The sequence below is a fragment of the Drosophila arizonae genome, chromosome 5 (assembly GCF_054131065.1).
Source record: "Drosophila arizonae isolate 15081-1271.41 chromosome 5, UAZ_ARI_1.0, whole genome shotgun sequence".
NCBI lineage: Eukaryota > Metazoa > Arthropoda > Insecta > Diptera > Drosophilidae > Drosophila > Drosophila arizonae.
The window spans coordinates 1713736-1738393 of record NC_142925.1 but is presented as its reverse complement, the minus strand read 5'-3'; the positions used below and the strand labels follow the sequence as shown (position 1 = coordinate 1738393).

The 24658-nt window shown below is 41.5% G+C and overlaps 4 protein-coding genes across 8 annotated transcripts; 2 read left to right on the top strand and 2 right to left on the bottom strand.

The window, feature by feature from the left end:
* Nucleotides 1-131: 131 nt before the first annotated feature.
* Nucleotides 132-19439, bottom strand: Hil (peptidase hillarin). 4 transcript variants are annotated; one of them, XM_089470224.1, is made up of 9 exons: nucleotides 19290-19439; nucleotides 12209-12796; nucleotides 10612-10753; nucleotides 10328-10545; nucleotides 5040-6034; nucleotides 4418-4904; nucleotides 4243-4356; nucleotides 3998-4161; nucleotides 132-3940 (listed from the first exon to the last, which is right to left on the bottom strand). In XM_089470224.1, exons 2-9 carry the CDS (start codon nucleotides 12395-12397, stop codon nucleotides 3784-3786), a joined length of 2466 nt encoding a protein of 821 aa, XP_089326350.1. In that variant the 5' UTR covers nucleotides 12398-12796; nucleotides 19290-19439; the 3' UTR covers nucleotides 132-3783. The 4 variants fall into 4 exon arrangements, with proteins under 4 accessions (XP_089326350.1, XP_017866208.1, XP_089326351.1 ...); XM_018010719.2 differs by having other exon boundaries at nucleotides 10328-10536; XM_089470225.1 differs by having other exon boundaries at nucleotides 19305-19412.
* On the top strand, nucleotides 234-2391 carry LOC149268363 (uncharacterized). Its single transcript, XM_089470229.1, has one exon. It carries the CDS (start codon nucleotides 234-236, stop codon nucleotides 2277-2279), a length of 2046 nt encoding a protein of 681 aa, XP_089326355.1. The 3' UTR covers nucleotides 2280-2391.
* Nucleotides 19440-19568: 129 nt separating the features above from the next.
* On the top strand, nucleotides 19569-22315 carry LOC108615893 (DDB1- and CUL4-associated factor 11). The gene is made up of 7 exons (XM_018010727.2): nucleotides 19569-19944; nucleotides 20006-20273; nucleotides 20333-20479; nucleotides 20554-21096; nucleotides 21246-21401; nucleotides 21476-21582; nucleotides 21642-22315. Exons 1-7 carry the CDS (start codon nucleotides 19765-19767, stop codon nucleotides 21780-21782), a joined length of 1542 nt encoding a protein of 513 aa, XP_017866216.1. The 5' UTR covers nucleotides 19569-19764; the 3' UTR covers nucleotides 21783-22315.
* LOC108615895 (uncharacterized) lies at nucleotides 22124-24327 on the bottom strand. Of its 2 annotated transcripts, XM_018010731.2 has the most exons (3): nucleotides 24088-24327; nucleotides 22698-24028; nucleotides 22424-22588 (listed from the first exon to the last, which is right to left on the bottom strand). In XM_018010731.2, the coding sequence occupies exons 1-3, from the start codon at nucleotides 24158-24160 to the stop codon at nucleotides 22571-22573; spliced, it is 1422 nt and encodes a 473-aa protein (XP_017866220.1). In that variant the 5' UTR covers nucleotides 24161-24327; the 3' UTR covers nucleotides 22424-22570. The 2 variants fall into 2 exon arrangements, with proteins under 2 accessions (XP_089326356.1, XP_017866220.1); XM_089470230.1 differs by having other exon boundaries at nucleotides 22124-24028; nucleotides 24088-24229.
* Between the last annotated feature and the right edge of the window lie 331 nt (nucleotides 24328-24658).

The following is a 24658-nucleotide window of genomic DNA, read 5'->3' as shown; positions in this document are numbered from 1 at the left end:
GCCGCCCAATAAGCAGCCCCGGACAGCCAGCGGATAAGGCGGCTGTCTCAACAGGCGCCTTATCGACCAGGCGCTTGTGGGGCCGCCTGTCAAAGCATAGCCCCACACACTCGTTCCGGGCCGGACTAAGGTGTCATTCGAACCGTGCCAATGGTCGGCCAGGCTGAAGGCCCGGGTTAACAAATATTTCAGTCGCGAACGGCGAGCTCAGGCACTTGGCCAACGCCTGTTCTATGTTCGGCCTTACCCGGGTAACGCGGATCTCTGCCCGGGCGGACCGTTTGTATATCTCCGCAGCTCGTGGGAATCAAAGCAAGATGAATCGAAAATTTAACTACAATAAAAACAAAAAACCAAATCAAAATCAAATGCCGCAACGCTTCAATGCGGGCTACCATTCCGGAAGGAATATGCAGAACATGCCACAGTGGCAGAACGAACAACAGCAGCAACAATCTGGCATGTTCTATGAAGATCGTGGGGATAATGGCATGGAGCAGGGCATGCCCCACAGTTTGGCCTACGGGTCGGATACCCTGCCGGCTAGAGAGCCACAGTTCCGACAGGAACAGTTCAGTCGTGGTCCCATGGACGGGCCACAAGGCAATGTGCGGCGCTTCAATCGCAGTCCGGACGGAGCGCAGTTCAATCACAGTCCGGAGAGAGGAGCTGGTTCGGGCTATCATCAGCAAGGCCAGCTCAGTCGTGATCACAGTCGAGAGCGAGAACCGTCAGCGGGCTATTGTCGAAATCTTTGTACTCCGCTGAGTGAGTCAGACTTTCAAATGAGTCGGAATCCGGGCAGACAGTTCGGATATCAGCGCAGTCCGGAACGCGGACTGAATCGCCATTCGGAGCGAGAGTTCGATTATCAGCAATCAATGAGAAATCCCGAGCGAGATTCGGGCTTTCAGTCCACTCGCTATCCGGAGTCGTATCGCTGGCAGCGCAGTCGCAGTCCGCAAGGCAGAGAGTTTAATGAAGCTGGACGGCGTAGTCGTAGCCCAATACGCGGCAGTCGCGATATGTCTCCGACTTATCCGCGGGAACATAGTCCATGGCGTGCTGGGGGTCGTAATTCGCCGTCATTTGAACGAGCTGCAAGCCCGGACCCGGGTCCTAGGTTTAGCCCTGGCAACGGCAATCCAGTCGAATGGCAAGACTCGGCCATTAGGCCGGAATCGAACATGAATGGTAATGGTCCCGACTGGAGGAGGCCTCGCAAAAAATGGGAGACCAATTTGCCTCCACTCGGACAGCCCGGCGCTCGGGATGATCCAAATCGGAGACTCCTGAGCGGCTCACGTACCAAGTGGTATATGCGCTATCTAGAGAAGGGCTTCCCGGCCGACGAGGCCTTTCGCATGGCTAAAGAGCCAAAGCAGCCGGCAGCAAATTACTTAAGCGGTCCCGATTCGCTTGCCCCGCCGCAGCAGATGGCCAACTGGGAGAAGCCCTCAGAAGAAGATCTGGTAGAGGATTCCGACCACAATGGAGTGCACGACACCTCAAAAGAGCAAGAGAAAGTCAATGACGACCAATTGCATGTCTGCCTGTTGCCCGTGGGCTATCCGCAGGCAAAGCTCAGCCAGAAAGACAAGGTGGATCTGGAGGAGGCCATACTCCAAGAGGTGGTCACAGCTGGCTTCAGCTCGTCAGCTCCGTTGCGCTTCTCGCGAATTCGTTTCAAGAATGCTTACCTTAAGGTGACCTGCTCTGATCGCGTCTCCGCAGACTGGTTAATGAGCAGAGGTGCTCACCTCTACTCCTACCATGGACATCCTGTGATCCCTAAGCTGGGCCATGCACATGTAGAGAAGCCCAAGCACTTCTATGTGACGGTCTTCCTGGCGCGGACCGCTGGCAAAACCGATGAATTTATCTTTGCTCTGCTCAAGTCCCAGAACCAGTACAAGACACACCTGTGGAAGTTGATTTCGCGCAAGGATCAGGCCGGTGGTGCACTCCTCGTCATCAGCATCGACTCGGAGAGCGCTTCCAGTATTGCGGCCAACGATTACTCGCTCTATTATCGATATGGCAAGGTGGTAGTGCATGGACTGAGGAAGAAGTTCGGGGATAAGTCCCCGCCCCGCAACCCAAAAGCGTCGGCCAATTGTGGCAACCGAAATCCGAAAGCTAAGCCAGCAGAAACCGACGTGGAAGAAAATCTGAGTTCAATGACCGAAATCAAGCCGGATCCTGCTTGCACCGCAGTGGCAGCTGAGTCGCCACTCTGCATCGATCTGGCATCCGATGATGACGTTGTCGAACTCTGACCCCAGAAATACCTCACGAGTTTCTACCCGTCGTCACTATACACAATACATACAAATCATGAACTACTTCTTCCATTATCGAAATAAATGCGTTTTAGTATTCTCTCCCCAATTATTTATTTTATTTATTATGATTTTACAAGTTTTTAATTTGAGTTTTTACCAAATTTTACAGAAAGTAAACATGCGCGGCGTTTGGAGTTTCGTTCAGACTGTCACCTCCCTTTGTTTGACAGCTGCAATCTTGGAGAACAATCCCCTGTTGTTGAGTTCTGAGTTACTTGTTCATTAAATGCGTTAATGGTTATCGTTCGTTATTGAAAAAATGGACTTTTTATTTAATATGGGGTGGATTTGGGATTTGCGAAGTGGATTTGGTACAGGCGATCAAATGGGGATTATAGAATATACTGATGCCTGGATGAAGTCAATGAGTAAACTCTGCCTCATTGAGTACTCAGCAAGGACTACTTACAATTGGAAGGAGCTCTATATGTATTTGCAATTCACTGCTAACTGGGAGGTCTTTGAAAAGTGAATGGTACAGTGAACTCTCAGTAAACACAATTTCTGAATGTAGCACAAGCAACTCAATATTGGCAGTTCTCTAGCATAAAATCTGATCTAACAATTAAGTACAATGAATGCTCAGCAGAAGTATAGCCTTCTTTGGTTTTATAGAAACACAAGAGAATCGATAGACATATCAGAAAGATCATCTATATACAACATTCACTTTAGCCAGTCTTCACTGCACATATTTTACTCCTTCCAATTCAATAAAAAATCCATTTTTTTAGTATGCCAAAAAACATGTTTATATTATATTGCTGCACTTGATCAGAGAGTGTTTAATTACAATTGATTGTTGATATATTTATGTATATATATTATATAGAAAAATATTGGAACGCTTAGGCCAAAACTATATATATGTGTGAATGTATATATAAGTTGTTTTAAGGACAATTCATAATAAATTATTAGGCTTTAATTAAGGTAAATTAAGTACAAAAAACGGCGATTGCTCAGATATTACTATATAATTTAAGGTCTAATGATTAGAGTCTAGAGTATTTACATGTTTCAATTCGATTCAATTTCATATATGTATATAAATGTTATATATCTATATCTCTATGATGAAGCCAAGTGTGGATTAACAAATGTTGAGCAGGATATACAAGATATATATATAAATAATATATAGATGATTGGTATTATTACAGCACCTGCACAGTGGTGCAAAATATATATAAATATTATTTAAAGTTCTACGAGGGCAGTCTAAGCACTTTGTAAGCTAACAAAAATATACAAAAATCTAGCTTGATAACTTCTTGCCTTCGCTGGCAAACTGTTCAGTCTACCCTCGTCTATATAGAAGCAACTATATATATATATATATATATAATTCTTTTTGATATATCATATATCAATATTGTTTAGTTTAGTAACTGCTTAACGTTTAGACTATGAATTAATATTGCATTTCGTTCTGGTTTCAATTCCTTTTGGAGGAGTTAATTAAATATTTACAGCAATGCGTGAGCAGATGCTTCTCGCCGGATGAGGAGTTGTTATTATTGTTGTAAAGATGCTGCGGAGCGCCCAGCTCACGTGTGTAGATATCCAGACCATATTGACCTTCCTCGGGAAAGCTGTGGGAGGAGAGATAAGTAAATGAGAGTTCTAGATATAGGCGAAGGCAATCTCACTTAATGATGAATGTGACAATGTCATCCAGCGTGCTGTGCGTCACGTATTTGGCCAGCTTCTTCTCCTCGATGCCATTCTTATGCAGCGTGGCCATAAAGTCGGTCAGTGGACGTGACATGCGGAACTGCAGGTCCAGGCTGCGGCCGGCAAAGATTAGAGGATCCTGGCAAGAGATTAGAGATTAGGCAGAGTTACATATAGCACATATATATGTATATGTATAGCTATAGTCTAGTCCACTCACCTGATGTGTTATGGGTATCAGGCCAAAGAGGCGTGTCGCCTTGGTGGGTCCCCATTCGCCGCTGGCGCAATCCGGCAGCGGCACCATTACCGTCTGCAGCTCCTCGCAGCAGATCTGAAAGGCGAAAGCAAACATTAAGACTCATGTAGAGATAAACAAAACTCCCCGTGCTCACCTTAAACTTGCAGACAGACTTGAACTTCATGGGCTCGCCCGTTAGGTACTCCTGCGGCGTCACCGCATTGGCAAAGATGTCCAGGAGGAAGGCGCCCGAGCAGGGCGCATGCACGCGGAACGCCACAATGTTGCCAATGACGGACTGCATGACGAACCGCTTGAGCGAGACGCCGTCGTAGGAGAGCTCCTCGTCGCTGTCGTAGAACTTGAGGTTATAGTGAAAGATCAGGCAGCTCTGCATGTCCGTGGGCATGGCGATCCGTACGGTCGCAGCACCCGTATCGTCCGTGAACACAACGGCGCCGTAGCCCTCGTCGGCGAAGTGCAGGCCGTAGCGAAAGAAGAGCGAACGCACGAACGGAAGATTCTCGAACTCACGCAACGTTATGGGTCGCTTCAGCAGCTGCCACTCCTCCTGCAGCGGGTAGAATTCGTAGATGAACTCGCGCGGATCCGTGAGAAAGTAGTGATCGTCGTACTCATAGCTGTAAGACAGAGGGGCACAGTTGTGTTAGAGAGAATGGCAGAGAGAAAAAGAGAGAGAGAGACAGTAGGGAGGAAGAGTGGTAGGTAGGGGTATGTTCAAATGGGTTGGATGGGCTCAGCCGTACCCAACTTACCGTAGGCTATCATTTTTGCCACGCCCCTGCTTGGGCGCCTCCTTGGCATTGACCAGATGTCGTGCGCCCCAATTGCACTGGACGAAGCGCCAAGCGCCGGCCACATAGACGGCGTTCCAGGAGTTGCGAAAGCGCGAGTCCTGGAACTTGACGCCCGGCTGATAGCCGGCGCTCTTCGAATAGCCCTTGATGACCACGCAGTGGAGGCCGGCGTAGCTGCAGAGGCGCTTGAAGAGCACGTGGTAGCTCTCGGTGCCGTATTTGATGCCACGGAGCAGGCCCATGGGGGTGTCGCCTCTCAGGTCGTCGTCGAAGTGCATGGCATTCAGGTTCTTCACCGTGATCCAGCGGAAGATCGTGCGCGCCTTCTCGATGTCCGTGGTGCAGCGGCCAACGAGCTGGCGCACCAGATCCGTGAAGGTCTTCAGGTCCTCCTGGGCCACCGAAATTGCGATGCGGTCCACGTCCTCGAACTCAATGGGATCCGTGTAGATCTGAAACTTGCTGACAGCTGGCGGCGCCGGCACCGGAGCATGCAGTGGGTACTCAATGGGCACGGTGCCCTCGCTGAACTCGTCGTCCAGGAAGATGCTCTCGCTCTGCATGTACTCGGAGCGGCGGGCGCTGATCAGCTCCAGCATCTCGCTGGACTGGCGATCCACCAGGGCGGCCGTCTCGTAGCGCTCGTGCTCCAGCATCTTGCGCGTGATGCTCTCCTTCTTCTTGCTGCGGCGCAGCGTCATGTTCTTCTCCAGGTCCTCCTTCTGCTGCTCGTGGCGCAGCGTCAGGATGTTGGCCTCATCCCGATTGCGCCGCGAGATGGCCAGCTCCTTCTCGAACTTGTGCGTCAGCCGCTGCAGCTCGCGCTCCCACTCGTCCTGGAACTCACTCTGTATCTTGCGGTCCTCCTCCTCGCGCTTGCGTGCGAACTTCCGGTACAGATCGTCCTCCTCCTTGCGGTGCTTCATCTCCAGATGGGCCTGCTCCTCGCGAGCCTACACCCAGACAAAGAGAGAAGGAGAGAGGGGAGTATGAGTGGAGTGAGTGGAGAAAGTAACTGTATTCAGCCTCATCTGCTGCTGCAGCAGTTGCATCTCGCTGCAGCTCGCAATGCTTGGCTTGTTAACTTGGCTAATTATAATGCCACGCTTCAGCTGCCAAATATCTGACATTATCTGCAGTCCGAGCCCCCTAATACCCGCCCACCGCCTCCACAGGCACAGTGGTCACGCATTGCGTGCGCCTGCTCGATAAGCTGCGTGAATCCACGAGCTATGCGAATTGGATTTGGATTTAATTTTATTTATTTTTTACAAATTTCTCCCATATCAGATTTTGCGGTAAAACCAAACTCTAGAAAATACTAAGCTCTCTAAACCCTTTTAATGCAAGAAATACTACAGAAAATACAACAGCTAGTATTATATTAGGCATATATAAAACAATTGATTTATAAAATTTGATAATGGTTATAAAGAAACTACTGTACCTAAAAATTCATTTTATTTTTTTATTATACCCTGAACCCATTTTCAATGGGAAATCAGGGTATAATGGTTTTGTTAAAAGTATGTAACAGGCAGAAGGAGGCGTGGCAGACCCTACAAAGTATATATATTCTTGATCAGGGCGACGAGCAAAGTCGATTTAGCCCTGTCCGTCTGTCTGTCCGTCCGTCCGTCCGTCCGTATGTATGAACGCGTCGATCTCAGAAGATATAAGAGCTGGAGACTTGAAATTGTTTTTCCTAGGTCCCTGTATACCACGCGCATATCAAGTTTTTCTCTATATATCGATATCTACTCCCGATATTGTATTATCGATTAAAAACCTTATTGAAAGCTAGTTATTTAATTATATCTCCTACACCCTTAGAGCTAGAGCTTCAAAATTTTAAATGTAGACTTATATGTATTTTATATAATTTCGATTTTTGTTGCAATTTACATCCCACCCCTATATCCACCCCCTCACCATCACCTTTGTAAAAGGCGTATTTCAAGTACTAGAGACGTGTGCTTTGGAATGTACATACATTTTCACCATATGACTACACCCTAAAAGTTTCATTAAGATTGTACGTCTAGAAAATAAATTATTCAACAAATAAATTCTTATAATGTTGCCCACACTACGGCGCAGCCCAAGCGCAGTCGCTTCTAATACATGCGTGTGTATGTATGTGTGTCGAAAAGAAGTGCAGACTGATTAGCATATCAGATTAGAGGGTTCAGGGTATTTCCTAGTCGAGCAGTCTCGACTAGAGTCTTCTTACTTGTTTTTCATATGGTTACAAAAAAATCCATCCCCAAAATCGAGACGTTAAATTGCTTCATTAAAAAAACTCCTCTTTTGTTTGACAGTGTTCCCACAATTTGCGTCTGTTTGTGCTTTTCGCTTTTGACTAACATAAAATTCAATTAGCTGGCTTTGTCATAATTACAGTGGTGCTGCAGGTTGCATGTTGCACTCTGTTTTGTATAGAAAACAGACACATATGTGCGTGTGTGTGTTGTGTTGGCTGTAAATAATATGCTGTTAAACAAATTAGCTGCGGAGCGGCTTAATTAATGCTTCCGCATGGGAATTTCGAGACATTTAGCGCCACAAGCACATACACACATACATATGTATATAAATCATAACAATATGCAATTAAAACCAAAATTCAATGTCAAGTTCAAAACAATAACTTTTTAACAAACAAAAACAAACAGTAATAAGCAGTAGCAGCAGCGGCAACAACAGCAACAACTAAATGGTTCATAGCCCCGTTGACAATGGACAGTTGAAATTGCGTGAGCGTCAAAATAAAAACGAAAATATTTACACATACAGATATACATATATTGAGAGCAACAACATTTTTGACGCCCACTGTGACAAAAGCTATAACAGTACCCTCAACGCCAACAACAACATTGAGAACAACAACAAGCGGCAGCGACAGACGCAGCGGTAGCCGAAATCAAAATGAAAACGAAAGTCCAAAAAGTAACGAAACTAATTATTGCGCAAGCTGCTTAATACAAACAAATACAATACACAAATAAACACACAAATACACGACTGCATAAACGGTAAATTGGCTGCGTCTGATAAAAGTGCGCAAAAAGCTTAAAGCTAAGCATGAGGAAGTGTGTGTTTTGCAAGCAATAATCATTACATGCCAGGCATTGCATAAGGGCACGCCAATGCCAGAGTGGGACGGCAATAGATAGGGAGAGCGAGCAGTACAATGCGTTACGCACACAGTCAGTGAGAGAAAGAGAGCGCGCGGGAGAGCTTGGAAGAGAGCGCCATAGAATGACGCTGCCAGCTGCGCTGCCGTCGCATCGGCTGGAATGATGAAGCAAATGCGACGACGATGCCGACAACGTTGCCGTTACTTTCACTCTGGAGCGCATAATTTAGATTTAGCAAACGGCGACGTCGCCGTCGACGCTGACTGACGCTTAAGTGCAGCCGGAATAACGACGCACACACAGTTAGCCGTATATGGAAATTTATGCTGCTGGCGACACTGCTGGCCGAAATAGTGTGTACGAGTGCGTCAAACCAGCTGCAAATGAGCGCGCAGCGGAGTTGGTGGGTGTGCGCATGTTTGTGAGTGTGTATGTGTGCATGTGCGTGGCAGTTGTAAAACATGCAAAATTTTTAATGATTGCATGCATGCAATTTTTCACATATTTGTGGTTTTAGCGGTGTGGCAACAACAAAGCCATCAAACACCTGTTCGAAATTTGTTAAATTGAGCGTTGCAATAATATGCGCTTGCTAACAGTTGTTGGTGTTGTTGTTGTTGGTGTTGCTGCTGATCAGTCGCGTGTGGCATTCTCGAAAGTGAAAGAAAAACTGTTTGTGGTGCCACCACCAAAACTAACACAGATCACACACATACACACACACCCACAGAGAGAGAAAAATAAAAACTTGTGCGATTTTATTTTCGTTTTTTAATCTTTTTTTTTTTTTTTTTTTTTTTTTTTTTTGTACGTAAAATGCGATTATAATGCTTTCACCATCATGCAGATTTCTGCAACAGATTTGCCAAGTCATGCGCCTAAGCTAAAGCTGATCTGCCATAGATATAGATATATACATATAAGATAAGTGCAACAGCAGCTGCTCATAAATTGTAATCGAGCTGGCAACTGCAAATGTTGAAAAATCAAATGCATTTTTTATATGGAGCAGCAAGCGGAAGTCTGCTGAGCGCCTTTTTATAGCCATGCCTGTAACAGTGCTGGCATTGTTATGGGCACAGTTAATTCTACTGCATTAGCACGTCGTCAAGCGAGGCTAAGCTAAATGCATAAATGAAAATATGCATATATACCCTGTAAAATTTACACAGAATCAGAAAAGATGTCAAGCAGAACATAATTTAAATACATTGCTGCTTAAGATCTGACCAACTACATACACTACCCTGTAAATTTCTATAAGCCCAAGCCAGCTCTGCCTGAACTCTACCCCTGCACCACTTCTAATCTAAAAGTAACTTTCAAGTAAGTTTTCTAACCTGCTTATTGGCCAGCCCGAAACAAAAGACTTAAGCAACAAACTATAGCCTCCAAGTGCTCATTTATACCCTATACAAATGCAGTTCAGCTATTGCCTGGCAGTTTAGGTAGCTGCTCTTAGTTCTTGCAAACTTGCATACCCTGTAAGTGTTTAGCCACTCTTAGCCCAGCTATACCTTAACTGTTCTTTATAGTCAGCTAGTCTAACTAGCTGCTGCGCTAGATAATTCTGCTGGCTTTTTGGCTTCCAAGTGCCCCACTCAAAACAAAAGACTTGGGCAACAAACTTGATGGCGCACAAGTGCAAATAGCACACTAGCCTACATAATCATGACTCTAGCCAGCCAGCCAGCCAGCCGGGCAGTTAGCCAGCCAGCCAGTCAGCCATCGAGTGCATTAATTAAATAGTTGCCCCCCTCTCCTCCTTCTCCACTCTAAAGCCAACACAAACTCAGCTAGCAACGCGGATCGAAGCGAGGCGGACATGGCAAAAGATGGAGATGGAGTTGGAGAGGGAGCATTGCACAACCGTTTGTTTACAAGACACTGTAAATGTGTGTGTGTGTGTGTGTGTGTGTGCGCAGCTCTGTGTTGGTCCGCTATAAACGACTGTAACAATGATTGCTGGTTAAGAGCAGTTAAAATTTCATTAGATGTTCTGCACTAAATAATTTCTTAATTTGCGGCCAGTTGGCAGTTAGAATAGACATCAATATATATATAGACAGAGAGAGGGAGAGAGAGAGAGAGAGGTAGACTTACCAGGTAAAAATCGATGGGCTTCTCGCGCGCTTTGTTGTAGGCCTTTTGTATTTCAGTTTGCTTGAGCGCATGCGCAATATGCAAAGCGCTGGCATCGAATCGTCCGTATTTGTAGTCGGAATCGTTTTGGGAGGGGGAGCTCAACTCCCCCCTGCCGCCATAGCCGTTGGGCGTTGATTGACGCGAGCCCAGCCCACCAGCGCTGCCACCTGCAATCGCTTATTATTAGACATGGATAGATATAGACTCAGATATAGTCAGATATACCCCCTCCCCTCACTCACCATCGACTTCGGTGCGTGTGCCGCGTATTTGCTCGTTCACAAATTTGTTTGTGCGCGGCGCATTCAGTGCCTGACGTATGCCCACCGACGTCTGATCGAGATGACCGGGTCCGCTCTTTGGTACATGTGAACTGCAATAGACCTGCAAGAGAGCGAAGCGGAGCGCAGCGTTACGTAGTCAAAAGTGAACAAGGTAAGCAAACAAAGCAAAGCAAAGCCAAAGCCAAAGCTCAGCCACAATGCAATTAGATTTGTAGATTTGTAGATTGCGTCGCTCATAAGAAATGTTTATTAGTCTCATTGCAGATAAACTTGGGGGCTTCGGTCACGCTTTGTCTTGCGTGGATCATGCAGTGAAATCTTTCTATAAAAGGTGTGCGAGATACGATAAGATGCCCTGGCCATATAGAGCACTACTCTTGGTAACTTGGTAACTGGCGGCCGTAAATGGTATCAGAGGCAGTTCAAAGTTTTCGAATCATGCTAGGCAAATCAAATATGATTTTCGTAAGAGGGTAAAATGGGCAAAGAGAGAGAGTTAGAGAGGGAGAGAGATTTGAGATGTGACTGGAGTTGACTTGACTTGAATATGCTCTATAATCCGTGTATGCTGAGTGGGCGAATGAAAGCAACTTCAGAGAGTTGATTAGATCAGTAAATGATATGAGACTAAACTATGCCAAATATATATAGTCACTAGAATTAACATAATTACAGGGTATACTAAGTAACATTATGATGTAATTATATATTCAAATCACATAGGTATGTTTATAGCATTTATTATATCATTTTCTTGTACTTGCAAAGCAAAAGATTCGTAACGAAAACACGTTCACTTATAGAAAACAATTACAAAAGACGTAAATTAGATTTAGAAATCGAAATTTGAACGTGAGAAAAACTAAAACGTCTCTGCCGTAAAGTTCATAAAGAATTCGCTTGTTAATTAAACTGAATTGCTTGCATAGTTCTAGCAATTAACTTGAAGCAGTCATAACTCAAATTTCTACCTATGTGTGTGTATGTGTGTACAGATATACATTTAAACTGCAGAGTCTATAAACTGTCAAGCAATGCTATGACTCGCACAGGCAAATACTTCACCTACTCACAGCAGGTGAGCAGGCATGAAAAACTAGCCGTAAATATAGATATGGCATAGATAACTAAACATATATATATATATATATATATTCATATTCGCATACATGCAGGCATATGTATATAGACATAGCTATATGTCTAGGTCTGACAGACCGCAATGACACACATTTGGCTAAGAGCAATAACAATGTTATTTATTGTTATGCAAAATGCAAGTGAAGTAAAGTAAGAGTATGGCAAATTGGGTATGCACGACTAGGAGATACCAGACATGGGCATATACATATATATGAAAAGGCGAATGATATGAAAAGCGAAGATCTTGATCACGAATATACTATATAGTATAGCTGTTATAGTATACCCTGCATTTCTACAACGACTGAGTGCAACTTGTAATAAAAGTGCAGTAAATTTTGATTTTCATTTTCATTTTCATTGCAAGTTTGTTGCCTAAGTCTTTCGTTTCGCTTTTCGTTTCGCGCCTTACCTCTTTGTCATCCTGCTTGTGCTGATTGTTGAAATACGTTTTGAGCGTCAGCTTGGTGCCGCAGTGAACGCACTTGAAGCAACCGGAATGAAAGAATGTGAAATCCTTGAGCGGACCCACACGATCCACCTGATAGACGGTCTCGCTGCAGCGCAGGCAGGTCGACTCGTAGAAATTCGGCCGATACATGTTAGTGGAAGTTGCTTCTACTACTTCCACTTCTACTTCTACTGCTGGTGCTGCTGCTGCTTCGTCTTCTTCTTCTAGTTGCTTTGTTTCCGGTTTGTGCGAGTTTTTACTTTTATTTCAAAAAATTTCACTTGCAATTTATATTCTGTTTCGATTGTCTATCGACACGTTTATCAAGTTCTACTTGTAGCTGCTGCTGCTGCTGCCTGTGTTGCCTGTTGCTCCTCGACGTCGCCTCTCGCTGCTGCTGCTGTTGTTGTTGTTGTTGTTGTTGCTGTTGCTGTTGTTGGTCGTGACACTTTCGGTTTGGCTTGTTCAGCTCCTATGTTAATTTATTGGCCAGCCAATTTGTGAGCCATGTTCCACATCAGCTGCTGCGGCTGCTGCTCAGGCCAGTAGCTGGAAGAGCGAGGAAGAAGAATAAAAACACACACATAAAATAAGTCAAACGTGCCAAATTGAAACAACAAGTAAATGGAAATCAAAGCGTGCTGGTCTAGTTAAAGATAGCCCGACTTGTGTGCACCCTGGAATTAACAGAGACTGGTTGAGTTTACATACAAAGACCTGATTCTTTCTGTTCATCTAGTATAAAACTTTAGATAAATTCTGTAGAGTTACGATGAGTCAGAAAATTGCTTATTCGAAACAAAAGTCTATCTCATGCCAGAGCTCCGCTTGCTGCTCTACTCTTTTATCTAAATAGTATCTCCCATGTGTCAACTATTTATTTAAAGCTTTTATAACTAAAGTCGATTCACACCTGCCACGCCCCTTTTGAAAATACGCATGTTATTTTTGTTATTTATGAGTAGAGTGTCAATATTAGTATTTATGTATTTCCAATTCGAGCCTTTTAGCTTGAAAAGCGCCGACATTAACCGTTATATACATCTTTGATTCTCCACACACATTAACAACTAATTAATGAATAACACACCTGAACACAATATTTTGAAGTGTATTTGTCAATGCTTAGAAATGATAGTAGAGGACTTCACATACATCAAGTTGATAAAAGAGCTTAGAATAAATGACCAAACTTTGTTGATAAAAGCAGCTAAAATCAGCTTCTAACAAGCCCATGCTACTGAACATATTTACAGGGTATGAAGATGACAAAAATCTTTAAGCGGTATCCCACCTTAGTCGCATTTGTGTGGGCATTTGAATTTCCTTTTAATACGCGCTAACCCACCCGCAGCAGATGCCTCAAATTGGGCATATCAGTGGACAGCAACAACTAAAGCAACAACAACAACAACAACAACAACAACTGTGACCAATACCAAAACTGGCCAAAAGCCAAAAGCCAGCAAAAAGTCAAAGTCAAAGCCAAAGTTGCTTCATTTTTTTGGTTTTTTTTTTTTTTCTTTTTCTTTTGCTTTTCTGCTTTGGTTTGTGTGGCCAAAATAAACTTTCATTTTTGTTTCGTCGAGCCGACGCGAAGTTGGACTGTGAAAATATAATAAATGTATTTTAATCAAAGTGGACAAGAGCAGCAGCAGCAGCAGCAGCAGCAGCAAGAGCTCAAATATGGACAGCAACAGCATCCCGCTTGGAAGGTTAAGCTAGAGATCTTGACGAGGCATTGAAAGCCATTTGCCATTGAACTCGCTGGCAAGCAACGTGCAACAATTGAACTTGTTGCAAACGGTTGCTGTATTCGTTATTGTTGTTGTTGTTGCAGCATGCGCGCCTGGCACCAGCTGCTGCAGCGGAAGCAGGCTAGCTCGCCTCTAGGCTTGCCTCCCTCTCCCTCTCTCTCTGTCTCTGTCTCACCCCCTCGCATTTTTATTTCCATTTGATTAATTGCTGCGATTGTTGTTGTAGATTTTTTCCACAATTAAATCAGAGTTGGCTAACCATAAAGCACTCACACACACACACACATATTAATTGATTGTTGCAATTGCATTTGCACTTGCTGCCAAAATTAAAAAAAAAAAAACAACTTTGCTTTCTTTTCAAGTTTAATGAACGTTAAGCAATTGTTCACAGCAGGCAACAGGTAACAGGTGACGCTTGGGGGTAGGGGAGTGGAGCGGTGTTAGCCTGATTGCAGCATTCAATTGCGAAGGTTGCTGGCCGCTGTGCGCTGTGCGCTGCTTGCATGCCACTTTGCCACGATTTGTGGCAAGCAAACGTTTTGTAATATCAAATTATTTTTACCAAAACCATTTTGCTTCAAGTTTCCGACTTTTGCTCTCAATCGAGCATTACAAAATGCAATTAGAGAGAAAGAGAGAAAGAGAGTGAGAGGGAGAGAGAGAAGTGGGGAGATAGGTGTGGGGGTTACAACTGTTTCCTATTAGATTAGCATTTCCTTTCATTTCCATAATTATAAACAATGAATTTCCAAATTGTGCGCAGAGAGAGAATTAATATCGAAATCTCTGGAATGTTTTGATTGAGGAAATTTTAATAGCGAAAATTGGACAGATATAAAGTTATGTTATTAGAGAGTTTCTTTTTGATAAACTGGGCAAGCTCTGAAACTATCAACTATTCCCACTTCTATTAATTATTTTCCCATGCAGAAATACTCATTCCCTTGACGGTTTTCACTTCAATTATATTTCGTTTTCTATGTTCATTTCATATCTTTAAAGTAAATAATTCCCTATATTTGTCTAAAATATTTATATATATATATTTCATTAGCATTCTCTTTATACAAAATAAACTGTTCCCACGTTTTTATTAATCTCATATTTATATATATATATAATATAGAGTTTATTCACAGATATTTATATTAATTTCTAGCTCTTGATCTGTCTATATCTAATCATTTTTCTATGCTATGTAGAAACTTATGAAACTGTTTCCACTTATACATGAAATATATCATTTAATATTGTAAATATAGTTTTTTTTTTTCAAACTAATCAAACACCTCTTCTCGGCTGTTCCCACTGATAGCTCATTAAATATATGCAACCCTCCCACACATACATATATTTATCGAAAGATCTTTAGTTCTATGTTATACTAATTTTCTCAATTAATGCCAGTTGAGTGATTAAGACCAAAATCGTTTTTAAGTATCGATGGTTTTTTGTTTTGACTTTTGGCCCACACCCCGCAGCATTCCTCGCAGCATCACTCATCACACAATTTGACTAGACTACGAATTCTATAAATGAGCTGTTGGCAAAGGGAAAGAAAGGGTGTAAGAGAGAGAGAGAGGGGGCATGGATCGATAGAGCACGTCTAAAATGAAATTGATTTGGCGCCGCTGGCAGCCCACACACAAAAAATAAACAGTCAATCGAGCCATGAATGAAAAACGCCTACAAATCAAATACATGTACACACAATATATTGAAATATATACATACATATATATATGACATATCTGTGATGCGATCACAATATCGCTTTGATTGAATGGTCCAATTAGAGTCCACTTTTTGACATAATTAGCGTGTAATGATAATTTGTAATGACAGACATTGAAGAGACTCGAAATGGGATTGGAAACTAACTGACAACCGACAAAACGCCTACCCCGCCCCAGTCCTCAGCAGGGTTACGGATCTTACATAAGCGCTGCAAACGCGCTGCCAGCACAGCGCAGCCAACTGTAACTGAACAGAAGTGCAGGAGGAGGAGAGGAGGAAGCTGAGGTAAGAACGTGGCAGTCGGCTGCATGATACACGTCTAGCATCTACATATAATATATATAGGAAAATTCAAGTCTCTAGTTTCTAAATAGACTTAACCCATATACCCCCCCTGCACCCGCTGAACGTGCAGCTATGCCCGGTTTCTACACCCATTTAAATGGTAGCCGAGCAAACTTTGTTTGTGTTTCGCAGCTGGCGTAGAATTTCGCACATGCCAAGCATAAAATTTATCTCATGTATCACTCGACTCGACTTGAGTCGCCTCGTCTCGTCTCGTCTCGTCAGATTTGTTTTCCATTTCAATGCATTTCATACAATGCGATGCGGAAAAACAGCTGAGCAAACAGTTGCAAAAAAAAATTTGCATATAAATTAGATCATTTATTTTTGAAATTTTGAAATAAAAACGTTTTACGAAATAAACTTAAGAGAGAACTCAGAAGAATAGAAGTTAAAAGAGGTTTATACAAATTAGTTTTATACATGTATATATGTATATTTATTTATATGTATATGTAAATTAAATTTATATATGTAAATATTTTCTATAATTTGACATCCGAAAGCCAAATCATTTTGCGTATAAAAAATAGCTGAGAAAATTGTAATAGTCTGATATGAAAATGCTGCTCATATATAAAAATATGTGTAGGTGTATATATATATATCTGTATATGAGTATATGTATGTGTACATATCTATGTATTGTCAACATTTCCTAATAGATCAGTTGTAATTTAAATTTACTTTTCACTGCGCTATGCAAACGAAATTTTTGACAGAGCTCTCCTCCTCGATTCTCATAATTTCATGTAGGGTTTGCTGACTTGGATGCTTAGCAAAGTCTATATTGCGTATGTGCTTGTGTGTGAAGGTGTATACAGATGGATGGTGTGCATGTATGTATGTGTATGTATCTGTGTATGTATGTATATATATATATATGTGTGTGTATGTATGCATTTATTTATGTGTGTGTGAATGTGTGTATATATGCATTTATATACATCTGCATTTATAAATGTATTTTTGTATGTATGTATGTGTGTATAATTTACTGAACTGATGAATGTATGTATTTATATGTATGTATATGACGCATAAGATCAGCCTGAGTAGACGCATCTAATCATACGAAACTCTACTAAAATTTTAAATAATAATATAGTGATGCTTTTAAGAGTTCTTTACGTTAATTAGTTACATCATACATTTATCCATAGACACGTATACACACACATATATTTCCATAACTAAGAATGCTTGCTAACTCAATTGATATCTAGAAACGAGTTTTCTCTGGCTAATGACAACTATTATGTAAATAGAAACGAACATTTGAAATCTATATTAAGCATCATATTTCAATATCGAAGCGACAATTTCCTATTACGTAAAACGAGCATTCTCAGCATATTCAAGATAGAGAAAAGAAAACTTGAATAATTCAAAGTTAAAAAGTGATGGCATTATTTCTTTTGAATTGTTTCCGAAAATCAGTTTAACTTCAGACAAGAAAAAACCCCGACTTCAATAAAGAAAACGAAAGTCGCTCAATCAAAATATTTAAATAGATTAAATGTTATTTGCATAAAGAGCGTTTTGGGTGTTTGGTTTTCGATTACTTTTTTTTTTATTAATTTAGCTGCGTGACACTTTGGTGGCAAGTTTGTTGCTTAAGTCTTTTGAGGCGTACCAGCAGCAATAAAACAAAAACAAAACAAAAACGATATGTCATTGTTATCGATATTAATAACGGTAAAAGACAATATGCCGCGGCAGCAGCAGCAGCAGCAGAAGCAACAATGATGTGAACACTTTAATGAGCTTTTATTGGTATAATTGCCAGCAACAGAAACAACAACAACAACCACGTCAGATGAAATGAAATGTCTAAATAAAATACAGCTCGTTTATATCTATAACTGGTTTGCAGTCATTAGCAATGAAACAATCATAGTTATTTAAACAAAATGCAAATGATTGCGTCACTTACGGCCGCTGCACGGTCAAAAGCAGATAAAGATAAAAATAACGAAAATAGAAAGAAAATAAAAACACATTTAAATTGCGCGCTTACGAAACGAAATGAATAGCATTAAAAAAAAAAAAAAAAAGGTAGCTGGAGATAACTCTGTTTTTTCATATTTCGTTTTTGCCATCTATTGTGGCAAATGAAATGCGCAAATATATATTGGCAGATAATGGAATGTGGAAAGCGGACCTTAGTGCTGTTAATGGCTTATGCAAGTACTTTCGGCTAGTGCTAATTGCAAGTGTGCCAAATTCCAAGCTGCTAATTGGAAGCCGCCCTAACAATGGGCGAGAACTGTCAAAAATCCAAATCTGATTCCAGGCCAGCACACTCTAACCAACACTAAAACGCAGTGTGCACTAAATTTCACAGACGACGTTTATTATTTACGTACAAAGCAGACAAAAGGGAAATAAAAACAACAAATGTGCAGCAACAACAATGACTGCAGGTGCCCACTCTCTCTCTCTCCCTCTCTCTTTCTCGTTTACTTTATGCGTGCGTTTGTGTGTGTGTGTGCATGCTTGCAATCTTTCACTTTTTTGTGTGCCGCTCCACTTTTTTGTAAATTATTTCTCGTCTCTTTCCATTATTATTATTATTTTTGCCTTGATTATACACACGCGATATACACATACACATAAATAGATATGAATGTATGCAAGTGCATGGCTGGAAAGTTCGTTTTAGACGTTATGCACTTTGGAAGGCCCTTTGCTCCTCCGCTCCTCCCGCTGCTCTTCCGCTAACTTCTAACAAACATTTGACATACTTTGTGTTTCAGCATTTCAATTGTTTTCTGTTATTCTTTCGAGTTTCGATGCTTTTTTTTTTGTTTTTTTGTTTCGTGTGTTGTTTTCTACGCAGCTAAACAACTTTCTTCTCATGCGTTTTGAGGGGCGCGCGTTGTGCAAAAGTATTTATGATAAATTTCACACACTCATACACACATGCATAGACGGCATAAGCATAAGCTGGTATAGCAACAAAACTCGCCACTAAAAACGCACACACACACACACACACACACACTCATGCACACGCACACAGTCCAGTGAGCACAGGCACAGGCGCAGGCACGGGAACGGGCACAGCCAAAAGTTTAAGATTCTTTATTATTTACTACATTTTTGGCATTTTTATAATATTTTCGGTTTCTGTGTGTGCACAACTGCGCACCAACACAAATACAAACTGTAAACGGGAATGTAACAAATTTCATTACCAAACGCACACATACACATATATATTCATAAACACACACACAAGTGCAAGGCAAAGTAAAGCCGACCGTTGCGCACGCTACTTCGTTAACGATCGCCGAGAGACTGATCCGAGCTTTGAGACATGCCTAAGCTCCAAGCCGAGCAACGAGCTTTGAGTGCTGTTAATTAACAGCAAATGTAAACACCAAATTTAAAAGACAAAAATAGCTATATACTTTATTGACTTCAGAATGGAATAAAACAATGATTCTATGAGAAAGCAAGCAAATAATTTAATTGTAATTCAAATTTAATCCATTCACAACAGCTTCTACTTTCAGTGTTGTAAAATTGCAACTATTGTGACTTACCGATATATCACACAGCTGAGAGCTCGCTGTCGACCCACCTCCACATTGATTCTAACAAACAACTTATTGACAATTTGGTGTAAATTCCATTTATTTTGTTTGGTTTGGCATCCATTATTATAGCATGGGAAATTCATTGGGGATCATAAGCGAAGACGATGACCTATTTGACATACCCGCCGATGGACTTGGCTACAATGTTATCAATTTCACAGTGGATGCCATGAATGTGCATTTTCGTCAACAAAACAATCACCCAAACAATCTGCCAGTTTGTGAAAAGCCAAACGTAGATAAATTTAAAGTGAGCATGTAATTGATAATAGTTTCTTTGTTTACCTACAATCAATTGCAAATCGTTACAGTACACAGAGATGTACAACGAGGTGAAAGCTCGTTGCAGCATGACCGCCAAGCCAACGGAACAGCGCTGGAACTTAATGCAAGCCCTGCAAAAGCGTGAAAATGGCCTTGCATATCCTGGCAGCGACTCTTTTTCGCCAAATCAACAACGTTATTTCTCTAACATGTATATACCGAACCATAGATCAATGCGTTTAATGTCGCTCGATGCCAAAGTGTTTGTGTCCAAGTTCAATAAGACGGGCACCAAGCTCTTAACAGCGTGTCAAGGTCAGTTTCAGTTCCAGTTTGGATTTTCCATTGAATTAATGCGCAGTTTAACTTTGCAGATGGCTTTGTCCGCATTAACGATGGCTCCAAAGGCACTTATCATCTGCTGAATAGAATAAGTGCACGCGATATACAGTGGAGCATTACAGATGCGGACTTTAGTCCGAATGGCCAGCACTTCGCCTACTCCACTTGGTCACGTTCTTGTGAGTTGTGTGCTATAAATAGTTATTTAAGATCTATTTACATTAATTATCTATCTCCTTTTCTCCCTTTGTAGTTTATATAATGCCCGTAGATGGCTCGGACGATGATTGCCAATGGATCGACGTAAACGATACTTCGAGCAGTCGCGTTGCTATTTTCTCGATTCGTTATTCGCCAACGGGCGATAAGATTATTGGTGGCAGTAACAATTCCGCTGTGATTATTGGAGATGTGGAGACGCGTGCCACACAGATCCTGCGCACCCATCGCATGCCTGTAACGGATGTGAATGCCGTTTCTTATATTAATGACAATGATCCGAATGTGATAATAGCCGGTTGTGATGATGGCTTGTTAAAGGTTTACGATTTACGCACCTCGTTTCGCAGTCGCAATCTGTCCAAAAGTGTTGTCTCGTTTATTGGACACTTTGATGGGATTACCTATATTGATTCGCGCAATGATGGCTACCATGTACTCTCCAATTCCAAGGACCAAAGTATCAAAATCTGGGATATGCGCAAGCCAAGCAATCTGCGAAACCGCAGCACCGCCCGCCAACATCAGCTGGCAATGACTACATGGGACTATCGTTGGGATCGTGTTCCCCGCGAATGTAAGCAATATATATCTATCAAATGTGATATGTATAAAGTTAAAGCTAACTTCGCTTGCTTTGCCTTCCCTTTAAAAATTTATGTATCATATATATTTTATTTCATTATGAATGAATTTATAACTTTTTCTTCTTTTCTTCTAATACAGTTTACAATCCACGAAAAGCTTTAGATGGTGATAGCAGCATTATGACCTATCGTGGACATCGTGTTAGTAAAACGCTGCTTCGCGCGAAATTTTCTCCCATGGAGCAAACAGGACAGCGTTTCATATACACGGGCTGTGCTACGGGCCGCATAATAAGTAAAAATATCTTCACTTTCTTTATGTGTACAGCTACAACTACTCATATTTATATATCTATTATTTCCTTACAGTTTATGACGTGCTGACGGGGAAGATACGTGAGGCTATTGAGGGACATAAAAACGTTATACGGGACCTGGACTGGCATCCAGTGCGCTCTGAAATTGTATCCAGCTCGGTAAGGCATTGCCTTTGAAAGGAAATCGGATTTGAGCTAACTATTTTGTTATTTTTCAGTGGGATACGCATGTTAATCTGAACAATTATAATAGAAATATAGCGACGCAGAGCTTGAAACGTCGTCGCAGTCAAACCCATGATAATCGCCCATTGCGTCGTTCGCGTCGATTAGCTAATCGGAATAATGCACCTGAGTAGGAGGCCTTTGATATTTGCTTATTGTATAGCTTTAATAACTAACAATTAGTAATTAATTATAAAACTTGTTCAAATGTTAAACCATACCTCTGCGAGTGACACGTTCATAAAAACATATACATATTTATCTATATATGTAAATCAAAAATATAAACAAAACTGCACAAAAACTCTCCTCTGAAGACTGAAGTCAAATTTCGGATTTGAGGAGAGTTCTCAGCATACAGCATACCAACATGTATATGTTAAATAATTCAATATATATGTATATATATATATAATTGTTTAATATATATTTATTTGTATTAATCAAATCATTAATCAAAAGAAACGAACACTCATTATTTTTTATGTAAGTGCGCATCACCCTTGGCTGGTTTTATTATATATAATAAATATATATAATTGTTACATATTAAAAATGGAAACTATGTACAAAAGGAAAGCTAATATATTATCTACAAATTAAGAACTCAACAGTTGTTTACAATTAAGATTTACATTTATTAATATTTACGTTTTGTATGTATTCTACAGTCCTGAGAAGGCATTACAATTGCTTAACTTTTTAAGGTGCGAGCCCGTGATTCTCTTATATTTCAGTTTTTTTACCATAATGCGTCTCCGCTCTACATCTGATTTTTGTGAATATTTTGAACGCCTGCCCTCCCATAGACTCATGATGCGCATCGCATCCGTATGTATCTCCTTCACCTGGAGTTCAATGTTCTCATTCAAGGAGTAGCCGACTATTTCGCTCAGTGAGGAGTTCTTGAACGCTCCCATATCTAAGATGTGAAACTTTTCTGCGCAAAATGAAGAGATTTCGAATACATTGAATGACTTTTGCATTTTTAGCAAATGCGACATTGATAGATAGCGTACGCCACTCTTATCTGATTCTTCTTCACTTACTTCAGTTTCAGTCTGCGTCTCACTGGCGGGCTCTGGTAGCTCTCTGGGGGTGGTTGCAAGGTCATCACCATTGGGTGCGTCGCTTGTCATCGATTTCGTTTGAGATTTAGTTTCGTCTTGTAATTGCGGTTCCTCTTTGTCTCCTTTTTTACTTTTCTTGCTTTTCTTTTTAACACGTTTCTCAATTTTTTCTTCGAACTCATTCTCTTCTTTGTCTTCTATTTTGCTGTCTTCTCTTTTCTCTGGAACCGGTTCTGTTAATTTTGGCTCCTCTGTAAGTTCTTCTATGTTCTTTTTACTCTTCTTGGCAGGCTTTTCGCCAAACTCTGCTTCCACATTGATATCCTCATTTCTCTTAGATTTTTTCTTCTTCTTTTTAGGCTCTTCTCCAACTGGAGCTACTTCGCAGGGCGCCTCATTCTCTTCCTTATCCTTCTTTTTCTTTTTGCGTTTTGGCTCACTAGATGCCTCTGTTTCTGGCTCTTCTTTCTCTGCTTTCGCATTCTCTTCGGCTGCACGCTTTGACTTCTTTTTCTTCTTGGACGGTTCTTCTGCCACTGCTTCCGCTGGAACTTCAGTTTCTACTGTCTCTTGCTCTTTTTCTCTGCTCTTATCCTTCTTCTTCTTCTTCTTTTTAATAGGCGCTTCTTCAACATTTTCATCCCCATTTGCGATTTCATTTGCTCCATTCATCGAGGTATTTTCAACATTTTTATTTTGCGCCATCTTTTGCTTCATTGCTTCCATTTTCTGTTTAAAATAATCATTGACAGACAGTCCAGTGCTTATAGTGCAAACGCCTGCAAAGTTAGGATTGACCGGTTTCTCCTCCGTCACTTCTTGCTGTTTCTTGATCTGCACTGGAATCTCAATTTCATCCGTAGCCTTCTTGCCAAATATGTTGGCCAGATCCTTCTCACTGTATTGTGCCAGATCCTTGCCACGTGTGAACTTCTTGTAATGCACGCGAGCCTTACTGCGCTTGGATTTCTCCTCCAGGGATATTCCTGTCAGCTTTTCCTTGAGCTTCTTTGGCTCTGGCTCTTCAGCAGCAGTTACATCCGCTTTGAAACCAAGGCCCATGGGTCGGGCATCTTCGGATTCAGATGCATTGCCGTTCTCCTCTCCTCCATGTAGGGACTTTAGCAGCCCATTGAAACTATCGTCATGTATAGTCCATTGATCATCGCGCTCCCCGTAGCCCAATCCTACGGAATCATTCTTGAAGCGCAAACGCACAAATTCCTGAGCACCATCCTCATTCGCACCCAGGCCACGGCCTTTCGTCCAGCCCATTTTCTCCAGCATTTTCGTACCAAAGCGCGTATCATCTGCAGTTAAAATAAAATTCGTAAATTCAAATTTTCATGCGCATTTTCTTTTGGTTCACCTTCGTAGAGTGGCTTGCCGCGCGGACACAAATTGTAGCGCTTGCGACGACGCGGTTCTGCGAGCATTGCCATTATTAAAATATTATTTGTTTGTACGCAGGTCACTTAATTTTTATGTTCAATAAAAATAAACAATAAATAATATTTGTGTAAATAAAATAACTTTTAGCTTCCGATACAAGCGCAGCCCATGCCAAACACGTGTTGAGCAGCAGCAAAAGAAACTCGAAAAGAAATCACGAAATCAGCTGTTCGCTATACGACGATGGCGAGTGTATCGTGTGTGGGCCATGATCTGAACATTTAAATAATTCGGCGCATTTTAGGGCATTTATTGTTAGATTATTAATATTATTGGGAATTTATTTTCTTTAAAAATTTTAAGCATTCTCACAGTTCAATTTTAAACAAAGAGAATCAAAATTGCTCTTTGCATATGTATTTTGCTGCAGCGTGTGTGAGCCTCATTAAACTGATTTGTAGAGCAGCATAGGTTTAGGAATAAGAAAACAGTTGTTAGGTGGTGCATATTAATTTAAAATTCAACAAACTTAATCTTATAATCATTTT